This window comes from Marmota monax, unplaced genomic scaffold (genome assembly GCF_021218885.2).
Source record: "Marmota monax isolate L192 unplaced genomic scaffold, Marmota_monax_Labrador192_F-V1.1 WCK01_AAM20220418_F8-fsc00042, whole genome shotgun sequence".
Lineage (NCBI taxonomy): Eukaryota > Metazoa > Chordata > Mammalia > Rodentia > Sciuridae > Marmota > Marmota monax.
In genome coordinates this window covers 9,059,530-9,079,943 of record NW_026693008.1, presented here as the reverse complement: position 1 = coordinate 9,079,943, position 20,414 = coordinate 9,059,530, and the positions used below count along the sequence as shown (strand labels likewise).

The window sequence follows — 20,414 nt, the reverse complement described above, 5'->3', positions numbered from 1 at the left end:
AGGGAAAGCACAAAGAGACTCTGGTTTTGATAGAACCAAAATGAATTGGGGCTGTCATGCTCAAGCTGCCATTCATGTGCACATCATAGATAATTTGCATTTTTATGCCTTAACAGGAAATTGATGGGCAGGCCCTGTTGCTCCTTACCCTTCCCACTGTTCAAGAGTGCATGGACTTAAAATTGGGCCCTGCCATCAAGCTTTGCCATCACATAGAAAGGATCAAGTTTGCTTTTTATGAGCAGTTTGCCAACTGAGAAGGACAACCAAAGTAAGCTGGATCTTTGAAGCACAAATGCAGCAAATCCTTCACCCTGCTCTTGAAGTAGAGCTGAAATAGTCCTGGGGCTCTGGGCCCTGCAGGTGTCGGCTTGCTCTCTTTGCACTTTCAGGGAAGGAGGACCCATACCAAGGAAGCAAAAACGGCACAAAAATGGCTCTCCTGCCATTGGAAATGTGGACATTTCATGTTCAGCAGATTACAGTTTTTAAAAAAATAAAGGTTGTGAGGAAAAAACTCATAAGAAGAATAAGCATTTCCAGTGGTGTAGCCTGAAAACAAAGAATTATCTGGGCAGCTGGATGGCACTGATGTGATTGTTTCTTTTCATTCTGTTCTTTCCTTCCCACTGTAGATTGAACTTTGTTCTCTGCTTTCTCTTTCTTGGAAAGAGAGGACATAGCTTTAAGTCAGCACTGATTTGGGACTCTGCCTAAGGCACATCAGTGCTTCATTGTCATTGTGTTTTTAAGCTTTTTAAAATTAAAACAATTCTTTTTGGGGATGATTATGTGGCTCTAGGGTTTTGAATGTATAGTCACACTTTGATCCATTTTTAAAATCTATTCTTAAGAGTTCCTTTGTTTACTACCTCTGTTGATAATTGAGCTTACAGTCATGAATGAGGTTTTTTTATATGATGTCATTTTTAAGCTTCGTGAACACTAATACTATGACAGAAGTTGGAGGGAGAAAAAATCACTGTTTGCTTTCTTAGAAACATTGTATGGACACTTAAACCAGTTTCTTAACTGACCTGCCCTAAGAACTCTGCTGTCATTGTTTTTTATCTTGACCCAGTTCTGGATACCTGTGTTTAAGTAGGCTTACAAGCATTGTTGGTATTTCAGTTTAATTGCTGTCTCCCTATTAGGTCTCAGAGGGATGGAAATGGCTTTTATTTTGTATTTACTTTTCTCTAGATTTGTTTGTCTACCTCTGTTTCATTCCTAGAGTCCTTTGTGTGAATCAGTAGATGTTCCTTTGAATCCTCTGTAAAGCCAATTTTCCATGCTTTCTAGGTATCTCCAGGTAAATAGTGTAGAAGCACAAAGAAAAAATGTGATTTGGGGGGTGACACAGAGCATGGAGTTCCTGCTGGAGTGTCCTCAGTGATAGGATAAAGATTGAGAGGTAGTTAAGGAGTCTGGAAATCCCTTTGCCTACCCACATATATGCTTTTCTTTGCCTAAACCTTTAAATTGAATGTACTTTACAGTCTGAGGATTCTCACTTAACACTCAGTATTCTTTTAGGTGTTTCTTTGGACTCAGTTCACATTGACATGAAATTCCAGATGAATTTTCGCTTATGATTGCATTGCTAGCTATTGTAGAGTAACAGCACTTCTTTATACTGTTCTAGACACAGAGAATGAGGAAAGACATACACAGATTGCCTCCCTTATGTGGTTTGCTTTGCTGTTTATTTATTTATTTATTTATGTTTGAATTGTCCTAGTCACCTGCAAATTTATAACCTAATCATTCCTCCTTGAGAATTATGAAAATGTTTTAAAACTGCTAACTGGGTAAATTCTGAACAACTATACAAATATAAGGTAATATTATTACAAATTTAAACTGATTGTGATTTTTGTTTTTTCCTTTTCTCTACCCAACACCCTCTCTTTTTGTGTAGTTTTGCAAACAGTCCAGCCTGGATCCTCTTTTCAATGGATAATTCATGAGCCACCAGAACTCAAGTTCTCCAACCAAATGATAAAAGCATTAACTTTGCTTAGGTTACTAACATATTTGGAAAGAAGCTCCATTTAAGTAAAAGTTAATGTATTTGAACTTATTCAGAGATCCAATTTTTAAAATTTTGTTTAATTGTATATCCATAGAAGAGAAGCATATATATGATGCTAGCAAACAATTAGCATCTAAGCAGGTGGTTTTAAGGGGATGGTTATCTTGTTTAATAACGTTTCCCAAGAGCTCAGCAGTCAAGGCAATAAGGCATGACAGGGTTCCTTGAGGAAGAGCAATGGAACACAAAACTTCTGGAATTAATGTTTAGGGCCTCACATCATTGTCTTGGAAAATGAAATATAAGAGGACATTTTCCAAATGTAACAATAATGAATATGTTATTTTGCCTGTCTTCTTGACTTCTTAAGAAATCACAGAATTTAGGACCACCTCTCTTCACAGATGGGGATCTAAATCCCCTGAAAGGTGAAAACACACTGCCCAGAGTGGTTTCTGATCTGGGTAGGTTTGGGGAACAACAGGCTTGTCTGTTTACACCATGATTATTCAGGCTTAGCTTTCTCCTAGAGAAAGACTGGCTTTTAAATTGAACAATGAGTAGGTTTTCCCTTAATATGTCTTCCCTTCTACTGGGATATAGACAATCACTTTAAAAAAGATTTATAGTCCCCAGCCCCTAGTCCCAGATATTATATATGAGAGAATAATTGAGAATTTGGCACAGGGCATTTTTTTTAAGTATAAAATTTGAATATCATCCTCCTTAACTGGAAAAGTTGGCCTACCAATATTAGGATATAACTACTATGTCAATGTGTTAGGGAGATCTTTTACTTCACATGCATATTTGTTCTGACATTTTAACTATATTTTGTGTGCTTCTGAGGACTAAGCTACTTTTTTTATTTGTGAACCATCTTTCTCATTGAAGCAGTTTGAAGGGGCTAATGCAGGGAATGCCTTAATGGGGGCTTTTTACCCTAATTTTAGCAATGTGGGTGGCTCCTGGCATCTATGACATAAATTTATGAGGTCAAAAAGGGTATTTACCAACCTCTGGAAACAGTGATCTTGGTAAATATTTTTTGAATTATGATACAGACAGACATAGAAAGCCATTCAGAATTTGGTTTTTATGTCTTTTTTCCTGAAAGTAAAATTATTCTCACTGTGAAACAGAGGACATTGAACCAAAGCTTCTTCATGAATACATTTTACTTGCTTTGTAGAACCAATCCATTCACTAAGGTGGTACTGAATACATTTTAAAAGCTCTAGGAGGCCCTAGATAAGGTAGGACTCAGAACTATTCCTTTCTCAAGCCAACAACTCTTTCCAAAGGACACAGAACATTAGGAAATCTAGATTGGGACATTGTAAAAACTGTCCCTAGCACTTACATTTACTTGGCATCTATCACCAAAGACTTACATTTAAGACACCCCTTTACTGGTTTGATTGATTTCTATGGAAGCTTTAGGTTTGCACTCTGGTCCTATGTATTAGGGATGTTCCATGTATGAGCATGCATACAAGTTGAAAAGTATTCTGTTTACTTATGAAGATGAAGAAAAAGGCACCACTAATGAAAGTGAAGTATAAATCTTGGTGAGGACCAGGTACTCCCTTGTTAAATTTTAAGTATTTTTAGTCCTGAGTCTTATTGTAAGTAGCTGGATTGTCATCCATGGTGCTGGTTTAGAAACTGTAGGACAAAAAAGAAATCAGTTTTTGCAAAACCAAAAAGAAATGTCACTTTCCTGCCACTATAATTTTCTTCCTAGACTTTATTCACTCTAAATATTTTACTAGTAAATTTTAATGACATCCTTGTGTGAGAATGTGCATCTTTAGGAAATTTGAATTTATCCAAATAAGGTACCTAATGGATTTGGAATTTTGGTGTAGAGTTCTAAACTCAAAGCTCAGTCCAAATGGATGTGGTTTTAAGCCCACTCTCTTAGGGCGTTTTTCCTTAGTACTTGTCTCAGACCAAGTACTGTTTCTGGAAGCAGCCTTAGTGGTGAGGTATAGAAGATAGTCGTAGTGCACTTTTTAAAAAGTGCATATTGATTATCTTGGCTACAATGTTTAAGAAGTCAGATTTTTACAAGAGCAGCAGTAGAGGGTTGAGGGGATGAGAAGTAGGCCTAAAACTCTCTCCCCTTATGCTTTTTCTGACTGCTCTGTCCTGGTGCAATGGCCTATCACAAAAGAATGTTGTAAAAGAGAAACAAGCCCCAGCCTTGCTGGGCAAATCTTCAACACCAGCAGTAAAGCTTAGACCTGAGCCATGGGGTTAAAAGAGGATGCTAACTAGTAAAATGGTGCCACCATTGCTGATGGGATGGGGGTGCCTGTTCTCAGGATGTGTGAATATTCAGGCCTATAGGCTTCTGCATGGTTTGTTCTAACTGCTTGCCTAGCTTGGCAGAATGAAGGTGGCCAGATAGTGTTGAAAGGATGCTTTGGGGGCAAATCAAGTCATAAAGCATATGATTGAGGGAGATTACAAAGTACAAAATTAAAGCTGTGTGGTCACTTAACTCCTTTGCAAGGATCCTGGTGAAAGTTAGTTTGAATGAATATTTCTCTTGAGATTTTAAGTGCTCATTTCTTTTCCTCTCCCCTGCTCCCCTTCTTCCTTTTTTCAAGTATTTCTAAAGACAATCAGAGACCTGTCAGAGAGGGACTCCCGGCTGGTTACAGCACTGTCCTTAGGCCTCTTTCTAATTCTAACTCAATGGAACTGATGCACTTTGTTTAATGTATCTTGCCTTTTTTTTTTTTTTTTTAAGCTGCTTGTTTGGAACAAACTTAAGTACTTATTGCTTTCTGTTTCTCCTCTTAATTTCAAAAGTTATGCATTGAAGATAAAGAACACTTAAGGGGAAATATGCATCAGGAAACCTATTAAACTCCCATCCAGTTTGATGGTATACTTCAAAATATTTTTAAAGTATTTTGGATGAATATTTATGTTTTTCTTTTTGGTAAATAAGTTTGTATAAACTTGTGGCATATTATGACAGTTTTAAATGGTTTGAGAAAATTAAAGGAAATAGGTCTTAAGCTTTGTTTAACTTTTAATTTCATTTGTACTGATTCGACAGTAAGGAGGACATTTTGACAAGAGTCCATCCATCAAAACTCTTTCCAGTGGGGCCTCAGAATCAATTCTGAGAGGTGGAGAAAATTCCTTCCTACCTTAATAAAATTCCAGAATTCTCCCCCTTCTGGCTGTCTTGTCCTTTCACCTCCATATTTATATGCTTTTTAAAATTTCAGCTCAGGAAAGGTAGGAAGACAAGAATTCCCCACAGTGGCCTTGCTTCTAGCACTGGGGATTCTGCTCCTGATCCCTAAAATGAGTTCTTATTCTCTTGGGGCATTAAGGATTTGTCCACATTTGAATGTGTAGAACAGTGCTGTGTCCAAACTTCAGTTTTCAGCCTTATGTGCAATTTTTCTTGAGCTGTCTGTGTGTTCAGGAAACTAAGTCTCCTTATGCCAGTCACACTCTCCTTGGCTTTAAGACACATCCTCTTGTTCAGTTCCCTCTGAACTAGTACTGTTAATCGTTGTGCGTCCTCATAAGATCCCTCTTGGACTTAAGGCAGTGATGCAATTTTAATTTTCCCGTATCCATTTATTTTCTTAACCAGATTTTCTGTATTTGCTTATGGTCAATATTTGTGGAGAATTTTTATAAATTAAAACTCAGTTTAAATTTAAAAAAATTTTGTTGCATGTTCTATGTCAGACACTGTGTTGGATTCACGAGTGAATAAAAACCAGTTCCTGTCTTCAGGAGGCCAACACTCAGCTGCAGGAGAAAGATGTATTTATAGCCATGTAATTAAGCTGCCTTAAATTCTAGTGAAACAGTACACTCAAAGAAATGTGGGAGTACAGTGGGGGAGGTCAGGTGGGCCTTGAAGCATGAACAACAGTTCATGGAGGAGGAAAAAGGGAACAGCATCTATGCAGCTAGAATGCTGCACAAAAGCACAGAGATGTGAAAGTGTATTGTAAGAAAAGTGTGGAGAATTGCATTTTTGCTATATGGATAATCAGGTTAATATTCCAGTTAATGAAGAAAGCATTTGGATAGATTTAACCCGGGAATGTAATTGGGGTTTCTTGGGAGCTAAATTATAGGGAAATTTTTCCCTAGAGATAGAATATACTGTTTTCAAATGTAGCCCACTGCCAACTGGACTCATATAACACATACACTGTCACTATGCAGCAGAAAAGTCAGGGCTCTTGAAGCACCATTTCTCCGAAGAGGTGAAAATCTGAGAAACTGGAGAGGACTAAGGACCCTAGTAGAGGTAGAGATTGTGTGTGTGTGTGTGTGTGTGTGTGTGTGTGTGGATTTTTTTTTCTTTTTTTGTGCTAGTGGGGATTGAATTTAGGCCCTCCCATAAAATACGCAAGCGCTCCTCTACCAGTGGGCTACACCCCAACCCTGTTTATTTTGTGGCAGGGTCTTGCTGAGGTTGCTCTTAAACTTGTGATGCTCCTGCCTCAGCCTCCCCAGTAGCAATTACAGGTATGAGCCAAGAAGCCTGGTTTGGCCGCCTTTTATGAATCACATTCAATATGACCTTCAATGTAAGCAAAGTGGGAATATTATGCACACAGCTTTCAGTCTAAACCTGGTATATTTCTACACGAAAGTGCTTGGATTAAAATGACCATTTAAATTATGTTTATGGGGAGCCAGGTGCAGAGGAGGGCTCTCCGGAGGCTGAGGCACAGGTGGATGGCTTAAACCTGGGCAATACAGCAAGATCCCCGTCTCAAGAAAAGAAAAAAAAAATATTTATGGGGGGGGGGGAAATAAACTCGGGGTTGTGATTAATCAAATTCCCTGGTGTTTTGACCAGGGAAGTAGAGGAAAGACGCCCGATATCTGACTTGGAAGGAAGAAGCTCCTGTGATGTCCCAAGATTTTTCCTCAACCACGTTCAGAATAATCCAGGCTGCTTCAACGAAATCCAGCGGCAGATTATTGAGCCCCCACCCGTAAAGTACTGAGACGGAATTTGCGAGGATGGAATCCACAAATTTATTTTTAATAAATTCTCCAGGACATAAGAGATTTATGACGGAGGGAAAAAGAATTTAATCACAGACTGGCCTTGCTACTGCCCTGCTTACCTGAAGCTCAGAGTCCCTGAGTCTCACTCCGGTCTGCGCTGCGACGCTCACCTGGTCGGTCTACCTGCGGGTGGAGACCCACCGGCCCGCCCTTCGCCCGGGCCGGAGCCCCGCCCCTCGGGGGAGAGCAGAATCGCCGGGGCCCACCCCTACGCCAGGCCAGGCCAATCAGGCGCTGCGATCTCAGACGTCGGGTTACGCGCGGCGCCGAGTTGGCCGCCGGCGGAGGAACCGGCTCCCGGCTCGGGCTCCGGCCTCCGGCCTCCGGGCTCGGCGGTGCGGTCCCCGCAGCAGCGAGGCTGGGCGGGCCGGCGCCCCACGCCCTCCCGCCAGGCCGCCATGCAGGGCCCCGCCGGGAACGCGAGCAGCGGACTGCCGGGCGGGCCGTCCTCCACTGCCGCGTCCGGGGCGGGCCGCTGTGAGAGCGGCGCGCTCATGCACAGTTTCGGCATCTTCCTGCAGGGGCTGCTCGGCGTCGTGGCCTTCAGCACATTAATGCGTGAGTCCGGGACCTTAGCCCCTCCTCAGTGCCACAAACCCCCGGCCCAGCGCGGCCGCGAGGACCCTCCTGCCTGAAGAGTTAAGGCCTGGGGACCAGGGCCCTGTGGTAGAGGTTCCTTTCTCCCCCAGTCCAAGCTGGGCATTCCCAGACGAAGGCGAACCCGGGTCCCTGACCACACGATCCCGAGCCCTTGTCGCTGCAGCCTCTTAAGAGTGACCCTGCCCCTCTCCACCTTACTACACGTCTCTTTTTCTGAGATGCCAACCTAAAACTCGCCCCGCTCCCACCATGTCATCGCAAATTAAGGTTACCCCACTTTCCATCCCGGAGTCATGACCTCTTCTGGGTGGCACCTCTGCCTGCTCTCAAGAACCCTTCTTAGCCTATCCTCCACGCTCTAAGTCCACATCCCTAAATCCCTAGTTTGATGCTGAGCTCTCTTTGGCACCTTCTTCGCTCTTAAAAGATTTGCTATCTGTTGGTGTTTGAATCCTGCTACCTTGCATCCTTTGCGGTAGATGGAATATTTTCCCAGGACCACCCCCTTCTCCCCGCCCTCTGGTCCTTCTCCCTCAGCATTATTTTCCCTTGCCGCCTTCTCCCACATCTCCTTCCTCTCCTTTTCTTCCCCAAACAGGTCACCTGTTCCATCTCTGTCCCAAGCTTTCCTAACGAAGCCGCATATGAAGCTTACCCTGGCTATTCCCTTCCCAACCCATTTTTATTATTTATATTTTAAGTATTCATAAATACTCAGGCAATCTAATGGCTTGACGGAGAAATAGGCTAAGAGGGTCTGTGGAGGTCTCAGAATCCCTGAGTTAAGTCACCAGGGTCACTTCCTTGGGAGTTTTGTAATGAAGAAGGAAGTCCCAGATGGCCCTGATAGTCCTGTGGGTTATGAGATGAGAGGGTGAGGATCATGTGGACTACCGCGAGGCGGGTGTGTTGATTTTTTAATACATATTTTAACAATAAGGATAACAAGAACCTGTATGTGGCACATAGGTCTAGAAATGCCCCTTTAACGTGTTTTGGAGGAAGGAAAGATTATAACTTAACTGTTCAGAGGCATTAATTCAAAAATGACTTGTTCTCAAAACTTCCCCACTGTGCTTGTGTGGGCAGAACCAGAAGTTCCAGTAGAGTATGTGCTCCTCAGCTGGTTCCTGGGGTGGTCTCATCCAGAGGTCTTTTAGGGTCCCCTTGCTGAAGGGCCACCTTGCTTGTTAAGATAGAGAGATTTCTTTGGGTGAATTCTTCCAAGTTTCAGGTGACCCTGGAGAGTGTCTGATCTTGGACACTGTTTTCCTCTGGTTGCCTGGCCTTGACAAGTCCTGCAACAAGTGCCCAACTGTCTTTGTTTGCCATTTTTTCTTCTGTTCTTAGGTCCTGCTTGCCTTCCTTTTTTTTTCTGCTGAACAAATACTCACTTGTTTCCACAATAATAATTTGTGACAACTTAGCCAAAATCAGTTGCTGTACTATATGTGTATGTTTTTAAGACATTCTGAGTGGGGTTTCACTCTCCTCCCACTTTTCTCTCCTCCCTCCAGCCTGCCTTTCTCTCTCAGGAACTGTAAGTTTAATTTTATTGTTTTTGTGGTTTTGGGAATCAAACCCAGGGTCTCAGGCATGCTGTATCACTGAGCTATATCTCCAGCTCTGGTTTAATTTTTATTTTGTTCCCTAACCTGAGATTTCATAGCCTACTTCTGGCCCTTTTCATGGTTTTTATTGAGGTTGATGGCCTGCTTTATCCCCTAGGGTTTGGCACTTGTGATTCAGAAAGGAAAATGTGATTATGACAGGGCAGAGTTCCTCACAGCTGAGAAGTGTGCCATAGTGGTGATGCTGGCCCTGAGAGTCTTCAGGGACACTCTCTTTACTTAATCTTCATTGTGAGCACATGTGCAAATCCCACTGTGGTTGTTTTTTTTTTTTTTTTTTTCTCTGTGAAAAGACTGGATGAGAAAGTAGTCTCTCGCTCAGTGGAAGGCTTGATGTGAAAGGGGGTTTGTGGAAATGGCAGATAGTCCTGGAATGATGTCGGTAGTAGTAATGGGGAGTAGAATTGGAAAGGCCAAAGCTGGATCTGTTCTGAACACAGAAATAGAGATGAGAGTAAGATCCTCATCACCTTTCATAGAAGTAGACAAAACAGACCAAGGTGATAGGACTGTGAAGTTAAGGAGAAGACCCACTGGCTGGGACCCAGTCAGGTAAGTGCCTTTCTTATGGCTCAAATTCCTTGGTTCTGTTGAAATAGAACTGTGGGGCTTTTCCTTTTTGAACTGCTGGAAAGAAGAGGAAATCCCTAAGAGGCTACCTTTTTAAATTTTGGAATAGACTTCACAGGAGAAGAAGAAAGGGGAGTAAGGTACTCTCAAGGAAATGCATCTGCCAGCTGTTGGGCTCTGTTGTCCTAGTTACAGAGTTGCTGGAGGTGGAGGACCAGGCTCCCAGATGAGAGGTTCCACATGGCAGTCCTTGAGGGAGGGAGGGCATTTGTTATGATGAGGCTGCTTCATCACCATCTTCTTCAAGCAGTGTGTTCTGAGCAATTTGAATTAACAGTCCCCATCTTCTTTGAGGTCAGTCTTTCCCTTTCCTGGTATTTGCATGCCCTTCGGCAGCAGACTTAATGCTTCTCTTAGGTACTTCCTCAGTGCTCACTGCAGAAACTGTTCAGTTTTCCTGCTAGATGAGCATATTCTGTAGCATGATGGACCCACTTCTGTGCCAGACAAACTGAGGTAATTTTCCAACTTCACCTCCATGATTTCAGTGAATCATCAGAATAATGTGTTTATGCTCTTTTTTTTTTTTTTTTTTAACTCAAAAATTACTTTTTTCTCTGCTTATCAGTTGCTCTGTTTTTGTCCTAGAATAAGATGTCTCACATCTCTTGATGTCCCTGGGGAGGATTTTGGTTCTCACAAGGATTACTCACCATGGCACTCTGATGGACTTCTTGTTTTATGTGTGGTGTTTTACAGATTCTTGGTCCAGGCAGTTGAGAGTGTGTATGCCAGGTCCTGTATCTAACCTGTTCTTCAAGCTACTTGAACATCCAGACTATTGCAGGCCACCATCTACCATCATGTCCTAGTGTCAGCATCACCTTTTTAATTAAGTTGGTGGGTTTTCCAGAGGCTCCAGCTAAAGAAAGCCAAGGAAACTCAGAAGCCAGCTTATAGAGGTACTCCTACTATGAGTTTTCTGGGCTCCCATCAAAATGACTGGTTGCAAGGAAAGAAGCACTTTAACCATGAGGGTTTGGTCATGATTTGCCTGTTGAGCAGCACCTCATGTTCTGGTGACTTTGTCTGTAGCCTCTGACTCAAGTCATTCAGACCAGAGTCGCAGCGGAACAGAGCTGAACAATCCTGGAGCTCAGGAAACTTAGTGCAGGATAGTCACCCAGCTGTCAGCCAAAGGTCAGCATTGGCCAATGTGTGTGTTGGCATTTGGGGGTGTTTATTCTCAGGACTGTGAGCGCAAAGCAAACTCAGGCTTGCTTTGCTATGCAGAGTCAGGACTGAAGTGTAGACAGAAATGACTTTTAACAAAATAAGTGTTTTGAGAACTTGGATAAATCTGCCTGCCTATTTTGTGTCACAGATATGGGGACTGGCAGGGAGAAATATATCTAAGTTATACTGAGCAGTATTAGCATTGAGAAGTGACAGCTTCCTTCTTGTGGCCCAAAGTAAAATCACAAACCAGTCCACCCAGCTTTGATAGCTTAAGCTCAAGAGTGTCCAGAGTTTCCTCTCATGCTGAGCTGACTTCCCTATGTGCTCTGTGAACACATAGCCCATGTTGGCACAGTCTTTTCTACCCTCACCACTATACACCCCATTTCAGTTTTTATCTTAAAACGTGTCAAACACTTAGATCTAAGTTAAGAATTAATGCATAGAATGCCTGTTTATTTGCCCTCTACTATTTGCGCTCGCTCTCTCTCTCTCTGTCTTTTTTAACTGAGCAATTAATTTGAAGGAAAGTTGCAGGAAATTTGTGCGCTCTCTCTCTCTCTCTCTCTCTCTCTCTCTCTTTTTTAACTGAGCAATTAATTTGAAGGAAAGTTGCAGTCAGTACCACAACTTTATTCCTAAATACTTTAGCTAAGTTTCTTAAGAATTAGGATAATCTCCTACATGACCACCTATAAGAATTATTATTTAATAACTCCATAATATCATCTGATATCCATTGAATATTTACATTTCCCCCAAATGTCACGAATCTTTCATAAGTGGAGTTTTTAAAAGCAGGTCTAGAAGCTGCATACATTTTATTTGGTACTTTTTTTTTTTTTTTTTTGGTACCAGGGATTGAACTCAGTGGCCCTTGACCACTGAGCCGCATTCCCAGGCCTGTTTTGTTTTATTTATTTAGAGACAGGGTCTCACTGAGTTGCTTAGCACCTGGGATTATAGATATGTGCCACCGCTCTGGGTTTGGTTCTGTTTTTTTTTTTTTTTTAGTTGCTCAAGACAAACAGTGATCTTGACATATCATACATTTGATTCAAATAGGGTATGAATTCTCATTTTTCCACGTGTACAGATTGCAGGATCACATTAGTTATAAAGCCATGTATATATATACAGCAATACTAGTGTCAGTTGTATTCTGTTTTTAAATCACTTTTACTTCTCGAAGAATCTCCTCCTACACTTGTACACATTCCCCTGCCCAGCCGCCCCTCCCCCCCCTTGGTGCTGGGGATCAAACCCAGGGCCTCACACCTATTAGTCAAGCGCCCTGCCCTGGGGCTATACCTCCAGCTTCCCACTCACACTTGTGTTTTGTTTTTAAGGACTTTGACTTTTGAAAGAGTCTAAGCTGGTGGTTGAATAGAATGTTCCACATTCTAGAATTGTCTGGAAGTTTTCCTTATTGTGGTGTTTGAGTTGTTCCTCTGATCCCTGTGTTTTCCTTAGTTTGGTCTAGAGGAGCAGTTTTATGGCAAGAACACTCCATAATCATAATAATAATCATAATGCTGTATATTTCATATGACATCCCACTGGGAGGCATGTGAAATTAGGCTGTCGAGCTGTTATGATATAGTCAGTTACTTGATAGTGGAGACCTCCTTATCTCTCCTTTACAAAGATGTATTTCTCTTTATCAATTGATACATGATGATCCGTTCTTCAATAACCTTTCACGCAGTGATCAACTCCTGGTAAAATAAGAAAATGAAGTGATGGCTCAGTTGGAGCTGGGACACAGGAATGAAGGCACCTGTCTCTGGGCCTTCACCCAGCTCATGCTTCAAAAATGCTAATGACCTTTCTTGCCTGTTGAGGGCCAGCCCAGGCAAAGAAAGAACACTACTTTTTTTCTGTCCCAGGCTAGTCCCCATGGGGGAAAGTAGTGCACACAATATTAGCATGCTGGCTGGTTCAGGGTTTTTATTTTTTAAACAATTTCAGATTTTCTAAATGGTAGTCTATTTGGTAACATTTTCCATAATGATGATCTAGTGCCTTATTTATAATAAAACTTTATTAATTTGGAGTAAAATCAGGGCAAGAGGGAGTTGTCTGAATTAGGGGACAAGCTGAATCATAGCTAATTTCATCAAATGCATTTTTTTAGACTGTTAAATACTTCCGTTAGTCAAGTATTGCCCTTTGGGGGCCTATCAAGCCTCTACTGCTTTAATGATCTGCTTAAAATTCTTTGCAATTAGTATAATATTTGCATGACGATGAAGTTGTGTTGAAGGAGTTTTACAAGAGGTTAAAAATAGCAGAATCCCTGGCTGTGGAACCAGTTGAGGCTTCCATTTCTGCTTTTGTCACATAGTGCCCTTGAGCAACTTACATATTTCTCAAAGTTTCAGTTTCTTCCCCAGTGAGATAGAGATAGCAATTTCTCTCTTCTGGCTGTGGGGATTATAAGGAATGTCTATAAGGAAACTGAATCAGTGTCAGGCACAAGTTAGGCTTTCTCTGGGGGTGATGTCATCATCCTCTTTATTATAGTATGTACATTCAGGGGTCTGGGGAAGAACCTCACCCGAGTGCTTAGTGACTTGTTTTCTGAATTAGGTTAAGCATTTCCGTTTTTTTTTTTTCTTCTTCTTCTTATTTAAACAATGTCCCTAACTTTTATCCCACTTTGTAGAGCACATACTGTAAAGAACTTTAACCCAACCAACAAGGTCAGTGTGATTTTCACATAAGCATGTGTCCAAACCGGGTGGCTTTGGTAGACATCATCACCTCTCTCCTTTAGCTAACCCCTTTTTGTGTTTTCACCTGCAGTGCCTTACGTGGACCTTGAAAGGGCAGAGGGTGGAATAAGACTGCAATTTCCAGGTGACAGACCTGTGTCCAAGTCACTGGCTTTATTTGGCTTGGGTCCTAAAGCTGTAGGTAGTGAACTGGCCTCCTGACTCTTATGCTCAGCACTTGATGTATTCACAGGAACCCTGAAAGGGAGTATGTTCATTTTGTAAACAGAGTGAGCCTATGAAGTGCCTTCTACAAATTCTTGTGATGAGCAGGTTCCCAACACTCCTCTGCTCTTCCTCCATTCCTGCCTGCCTTTTTCCATCCAGTTCGGGCTTCCCTCCCACAAGATGTGCACACTTTCTGATTACTCTTTATCCATGACTACCTCATTTCATTTTTGGTTATCTGAACAATTCTGATTTTCTTTCTTAATTGTTTTTTATGTCCAAAGCAGTATCTGGAGCTTCAGATTATTTTATGGCCATTGATGGCATTAAAAATATGAATTTGAAAATGATTTGGCAGTCATTTCATGCATATGTAAGTTGTGTCTTGGCTATGTTCTTCTGGGTTGGCCTCTGTGAAGGTTTCCTTTGCTGTGCAGTGGATGGTTAACCTTGGGGTGGGGGGGGGGCGGCTAAGGTATAGTGTCTGAACAGCAGAGAAGCAGGGTAAGAGAGTCTATCCATAACTGGTGAGGAAGAGATTTCCAGTCCTGGTAGTTTAAGGTTACCTGTTGATTTTTTACAGAATTTTTTTGCCTAATACTATATGACTATGAGGAGAGTCATTATTTTAAATGTTAATTATAAGTGTTACTCTTTCCTTATGATTTATTATTGTAAGCATAGAGAGAGGTAGTGAGCCTCTTTTAGATTACTTCAATGCTAGGAAATTACCTAGTTTTTCAGCTTGGCGCCATTGGCATTATCGACTAGATGATGATGATGATGATGATGATGATGATGATGATGATGATGATTTTATTGCAGGGGGCCAGCAGGGGACTCTCCTGTGTGTTATAAGGTGTTTAACGATTATTTGGCTTCTACCCACTAGACACCAGTAGCAACCCCTGCATGTGACAACCAAAAATGTCTCAGACATTACCAAATATCTCTTGGGGAACCTACTCACCTCCCTTTGAGAACCACTACATCTGTTCAATATGTATCTTTCTCATTAGCTCTAAAAGGACAGACTAGAAAGTCAGTATGTTGTCCCCCAAATGTAAGAAATGTGGACTATTAGGGTTGTAAAGGACTTGGGTGCCAAATAAGGTGCTAGATGCCACCTTGACAAAAAAAAAAGCTAAGACCTGCTCCCATCCTTGAGGGGTTTGGAGATGGCATGGGCTGCAGCGTGCTGACAGGACATTGAGAGGAGGCATGAGGAATTCTCCACACAGAGGAAGTGGTGGGAACAGAGATCTGAAGCAGGGAACAGGTGTGGTAGCTGATTGTAGACTGAGAACACAGAGGCAGAGGGTACCTGAAAAGAGGGTACCTGAGGAGCTCCAGAAGGCCTTTTAGTCCATTTTAAGCCTCTTCAGAGGATGGTTGTCGAGTCAGGGGCTACCCTTACCTTTGTGCTTCATTTGGAGTGTTTCTTTTGCCAGGTGCAGTGGTGCATCTGTGATACCAGCTGTGTGGGAGGCTGAGAAAGGAGGATCATAAGTTGGAGGCCAGCTTGGGCAACATGGTGAGACTCCACCTCAAAAAAAAAGACACACAGAACTTTTTTTTTTTTTTTTTAAGAAAGCCTGTTGTCAAGGTGTCCCTTTCAGATCTCAAGTGCCCCACTAAGGCAATATTCCCTTTATATCTTCTGGACTACCAAAGAATGGGACCATGGTGTCTTCCCACCTCCTCTCCTCTTGGTGGTGCCTTCTGACATAGATGTTGGAGATTCTGTGAACAAACATGTTCATTTGCTCTGTGACAGGCACCCAATCCTCACAGCCACCTGTAAAGGCAAGTACTCCCTACATCTGAGTCACAGAGAGGTTAAGTAACCCAAGATCACACAACCAGTAAGCAGTAGAACCAGGCTCCAGTCTGGCTCCGGAGACCTTGCTTTTAGGTAACAGAGGAAGCCACTCCTTATTGTTAACTAGATTTTCTTTTCCCAATGGACCTTTATTTAATTATTTATATGTAGTGCTGAGAATCCAACTCAGTGCCTCAGACATGCTAGGCAAGCACTCTACCACTGAGCCACAACCCCTGTTAACTAGTTTTATTGACTGTCCACCACATTCCACAGAGGTATAGGGAGAAAAGAGACACTGGTTTTTCATTCCAGCCTGGATTCTGTACAGCTCTCAGGGTGTGATCATACAGAGTCACACCATGCTGGGTAAGTCCTGGGAACTGCTATCACCCACCCAGTGAGCATGGTCCCAGGCCTCAGCAGGGCTGGGCTTTGCTATGGAATGTCTCTGACAAGGACTCCACTTGTCAGCACATTCTAGAAATCCTGTACTTAATGCAGAAGGATTGTGAACCACTGAAACTATCTTTGTGCCTGTGAGAAAAAGACTTCTCACTTGAGTTATTGCAAATCCCATCTATCTGCAGGTAGATCTCCCTGCCATTTCACTTGGCTTCAAATATCTTCTTTATTCTAAAGGGCATTTTATGCCATAGGCAGGTTCCACTGAAGCCACTTTGGAGAGAGGAGGAGGCAGGAGCTGGGGGCACTCATCGTGACATAGAGCATAAATTTTACATTGGGGACATGGTGTGGGGTAGCTCACAGGAAGGGGGCCATGGAGGAAGAAAGGTGAGGATAGGCGCACTAAACCAGGGTTCTTTGGGCTTTAACACTTCTTTTAAAGACTTGGATATGGAGTATTTGGGGCTCTTTATTTTTATTCTGACCATCAATATGTGTCAGGAACTTTCATGCTTTTTCTTTATTTTCCTGTCCACAAAATTGCCTGCATAGTAGGTTGGGACACACAGCCTGTGTTTTATATATTCATCTTTCTCAAAAGGCTCTTCCCCCCACATTTGTTCTAGTCCATGTTCTTATGTAGGCTTCTTAAGCTTATTTATGTTCTTCACAGGCATTTACATTTTCTTAGAAGACATTTTCAATTAATAACATGAAACGATGTAGAGAGACAGGTAGTAATGGTACATTTAAAAATAGTTCAAGCACAATTGCAGCACACACAGAGTCCTTCTGCCCAGACTGTGTGCTGGGATATGTTGGCTGAGGTGGCCTGGAGGATTTTGGTGAGTTCTTGGCTGAAATCCTTATAGGTTGTTACAGCAAATTGTGTGTGTGTGTGTGTGTGTGTGTGTGTATGTGTGTAGTGTTTACCTGGAAAGGGGAGGAGTGTGCAGATGACTCATTTAGAGAACATTTGAATGAGCGTGTGCCATACACAAGGCTGCTTTTCACTTTCTGGCTTCACCGTTGGCTTTCTGAAGCAGCTGACCACAGATTCCAAGTCTACTGTCCCCGTGGCCACATGAGCTCTGGTGAACAAACCAGGATCCAGAAATATAGGAGGAGCCAGAATCAAGGGGTATGTGTTAGTGTCCTGCAGGCACAGTGCAGGGACACCCAACTGTTTTTTCTGTCAAGAGTCCAGGTTTTATAATTCAATCCTCAGATTTCTCTGTGAGGAATTCCATTAGTGACTGGCAAAATTTTAGAAAATTCTTGTTCTTTTATATAAAGTTAAACGGGAATTTTTTTAATTGCCTATCAGTTCATTTAGCAGAATACACATTGTTGTTTTTTTTTTCAGTGTGTTTAAATAAATAATTTAGTATCTCAAATAGGGAAAAGTCTCCTCTAGTCCTGTTATGGAGCTGAGTTCAGGTGTTGCTGTTGTGGATGGGACAGTATTCTGGGTGCAGTGTTTTGTGGGTCTTATTCTCCCAGTAATGAAGATTCTTGGGCCAGACCTGTGCAGTCACAAGCTTGGGCTGAATTTTGGTTTAGGGTGATGTGAAGCATAAGGCATGGAGGGTGGGGGGAGGGCCCTGTGAAGGTGTTTACTGCTTCTATTCTATGGCATGGGAGCTCCTGAATCATGCCAGGTAACTACTGTGTCCTCCCTCCCTACTGGCCGCAGCTGCTGTGGTGTTATGTGGTAGGATCTTCTTCTTTTTTTTGAGAGAGAGAGAGAGAGAGAATTTTAAAATATTTATTTTTTAGTTTTCAGTGGACACAACATCTTTATTTTATTTTTATGTGGTTCTGAGGATCAAACCCAGCACCCCGCGCATGCCAGGCGAGCGTGCTACTGCTTGAGCCACATCCCTAGCCCCGGATCTTCTTAACTTAGATTACAGTGGCTCCCTGGTGTCTTACAGAACGGCCAGGCTCTTGGGCTCACTGCCCCATCCTCTTGCAAGCACTTCCTGTGCTGCAGACATATTAGTCACTCTGGTTTATTCTGCAGCCTGAGCCAAGCAGAGCTATGTTATTCGAAGTTGGGATGCAGTAAGATGTCCCCAGGCCACCTTTTCCTGTCCACCCCTGTTCCCCTTAACTATGTTTCTCCTTCCCCCAAAGGCTTTTTTCTTTCCTCCCCATCTAGTTACATCCTATCCATCTTCTAAGAAATTCTCCCTAACTAGCTTAGCCTAAGTTCTTTGAAGTCTGTAGGATGTGCAGTCTGTGCTGGACAGGGCAGGGACCCTAGGGTGCCCGGCCCTGCCTGTCTTTGTACCTGGATCTGGTTTGCCTGCCAGACCTGTGTGGTAATAGTGGAGCACACTGTGCTCAGAAAAAGGCTCCAAGTCAAGTCTTCTCCTGAGCAGGGAGTTGTTGAGAGGTGGGAAGACACCAGTGTCTGACTTTTCTAACTAGTTCAGCATGCATTTTTAAGGACCCAGGTGTTCACATATACAGCATAATACAGTGATCAAAACTTGGTAAATTTAACATTAATATATTGTTTCATTTAAATTTGATCAGTCATTGGGGCTGAGATTGTGGCTCAGCGGTAGAGCGCTCACCTAGCACGGGCGGGACCTGGGTTCCATCCTCACTCAGCACCACATAAAAATAAAGGCATTGTGAAAAAAATTTGATCAGTCACCCAAATAATGTCATAACTAATTTTTCCTGGTCTAGGATCACATTTTGTATCTAGTCTTCACATCTCCGCCTTTCTTTGTCTTAGCCAGATATTTTATAGATTGTCCCAGGGTAGGTTTGTCTGAAGCTTTCTCTTATTCCACCCAGGTTACAAGTTTGGAGCAGGGATGCTGCATCAGTAATGTTATGGCTTCCTCAGTGTGTCATAAGCTGAGGCACCTGCTACTGGTTCTTTGATAACTTGAGTAAGGTAATTCCTCCAGGTTTCTCCCCTGTGAGAGTAGAGTTTCTAATTAATAAGTGATTTGTGGAGGGTTTTTTTTGTTGTTGTTGTTTTTACTTTTGTTTTGCAGAACTAGGAATTGAACTCAGGACTTCACCTTGCTAGGCAAGCGCTCCACCCCAGGGAGGTATTTTGAGACTGTAAATATGTGTTTTCATTGTTTTTTGTAAATCCCCTTGATGGGGAGGTTGGGGCCATCGATGGAGAGCAAAGGTACCCTGGCCACTTTGATCTGGTAGCCACATTTGTAGACTGCTCATGTGCCAGGTCCTGTAACTGCTTACCACTTATACAAGGGTAACCACTTCGCTCCCTTGTATTATTAGCCCTATGAGTACTCAGATTACTGTTTTGCAGCTGGGTACACTGAGGCACCAAAAGGTTGACTTGTCTCAGGTTGGGAAAGCCACTAAGTGGCAAAGTGTAATTCAAATCCAGCAGCTCTTACTCTAATACTGGGCTTTCCCCTTCTGCCTGCCTACTGTGTGCAGTGTATGTGTGTGCTGTTTGACACGGGATGCTACTTCCTAATTTCTGTGGGCTTTCCATCTCCTCTGCACGTGAAGATCTTCAAGACCACTTAGCTTTCACTGTCCCTGGATGCACTTGGCTTTTCACTGAGAGCAACAGTGCAATCTTTCTAGGCATGATAGATGGACTGGGAAAAATCCAAAGACTTCTCATTTTGAGATTGGAATCCAGTAGAGCTTATCATTGAAGCCAGATGAATCTTTGTTGTGTGCGAAAATTTGACATTTGTGCATGTGCAAAAGCGCATGAAGAGGCTTTGGCCCATGAAGGAGTAACCCTTATAGAGCCTGAACTTCCTCCGTAAGCAACCAGAAAGCAGGCAAAAATATACAAAATAGCTCTTTGCAGATACTGGACAATAGGCTGCTCATGAGGTGATCCTCTAGGGAAAGGAAATGAGGAGGTAAGCCCTCTGGTCTTCCTGTCAGGAGACAATTTCCACTTCTCAGTGCAGTGAGGAGGAAGACAAAGCAGGGATGCCAGAGCAGCTGGAATTTGCAGCAAGCACAACAGAGGAAAAAAGCCATGCAGAGGAAAAGCTCTGAACTTGTGTTTGCGGGGCTCCTCAAGGCTTTTGGTGAATACTCATTTGTGTTGCATGGGATGAAAC

The 20,414-nt window shown here is 42.6% G+C and overlaps 2 protein-coding genes across 7 annotated transcripts in view; both read left to right on the top strand.

The window, feature by feature from the left end:
* The window catches only part of Sfmbt1 (Scm like with four mbt domains 1), a 139,999-nt gene extending 134,765 nt beyond the window's left edge, over positions 1–5,234 (top strand). For all 5 annotated transcript variants that reach the window (XM_046452845.2, XM_046452843.2, XM_058582135.1 and 2 more), the window contains one exon: positions 117–5,234. In XM_046452845.2, coding sequence (XP_046308801.1) covers positions 117–257 — 141 coding nt within the window. In that variant the 3' untranslated portion in view covers positions 258–5,234. The remainder of the gene's footprint in view (positions 1–116) is intronic.
* A 2,159-nt stretch (positions 5,235–7,393) lies between these two features.
* Stimate (STIM activating enhancer) overlaps positions 7,394–20,414 on the top strand; it is a 52,121-nt gene continuing 39,100 nt past the window's right edge. The window contains exon 1 of one of the 2 annotated variants that reach the window (XM_046452897.2): positions 7,394–7,666. In XM_046452897.2, the coding sequence (XP_046308853.1) occupies positions 7,507–7,666 (160 nt within the window). In that variant the 5' untranslated portion in view covers positions 7,394–7,506. The remainder of the gene's footprint in view (positions 7,667–20,414) is intronic. The other variant, XM_046452896.2, reaches the window with a different exon arrangement.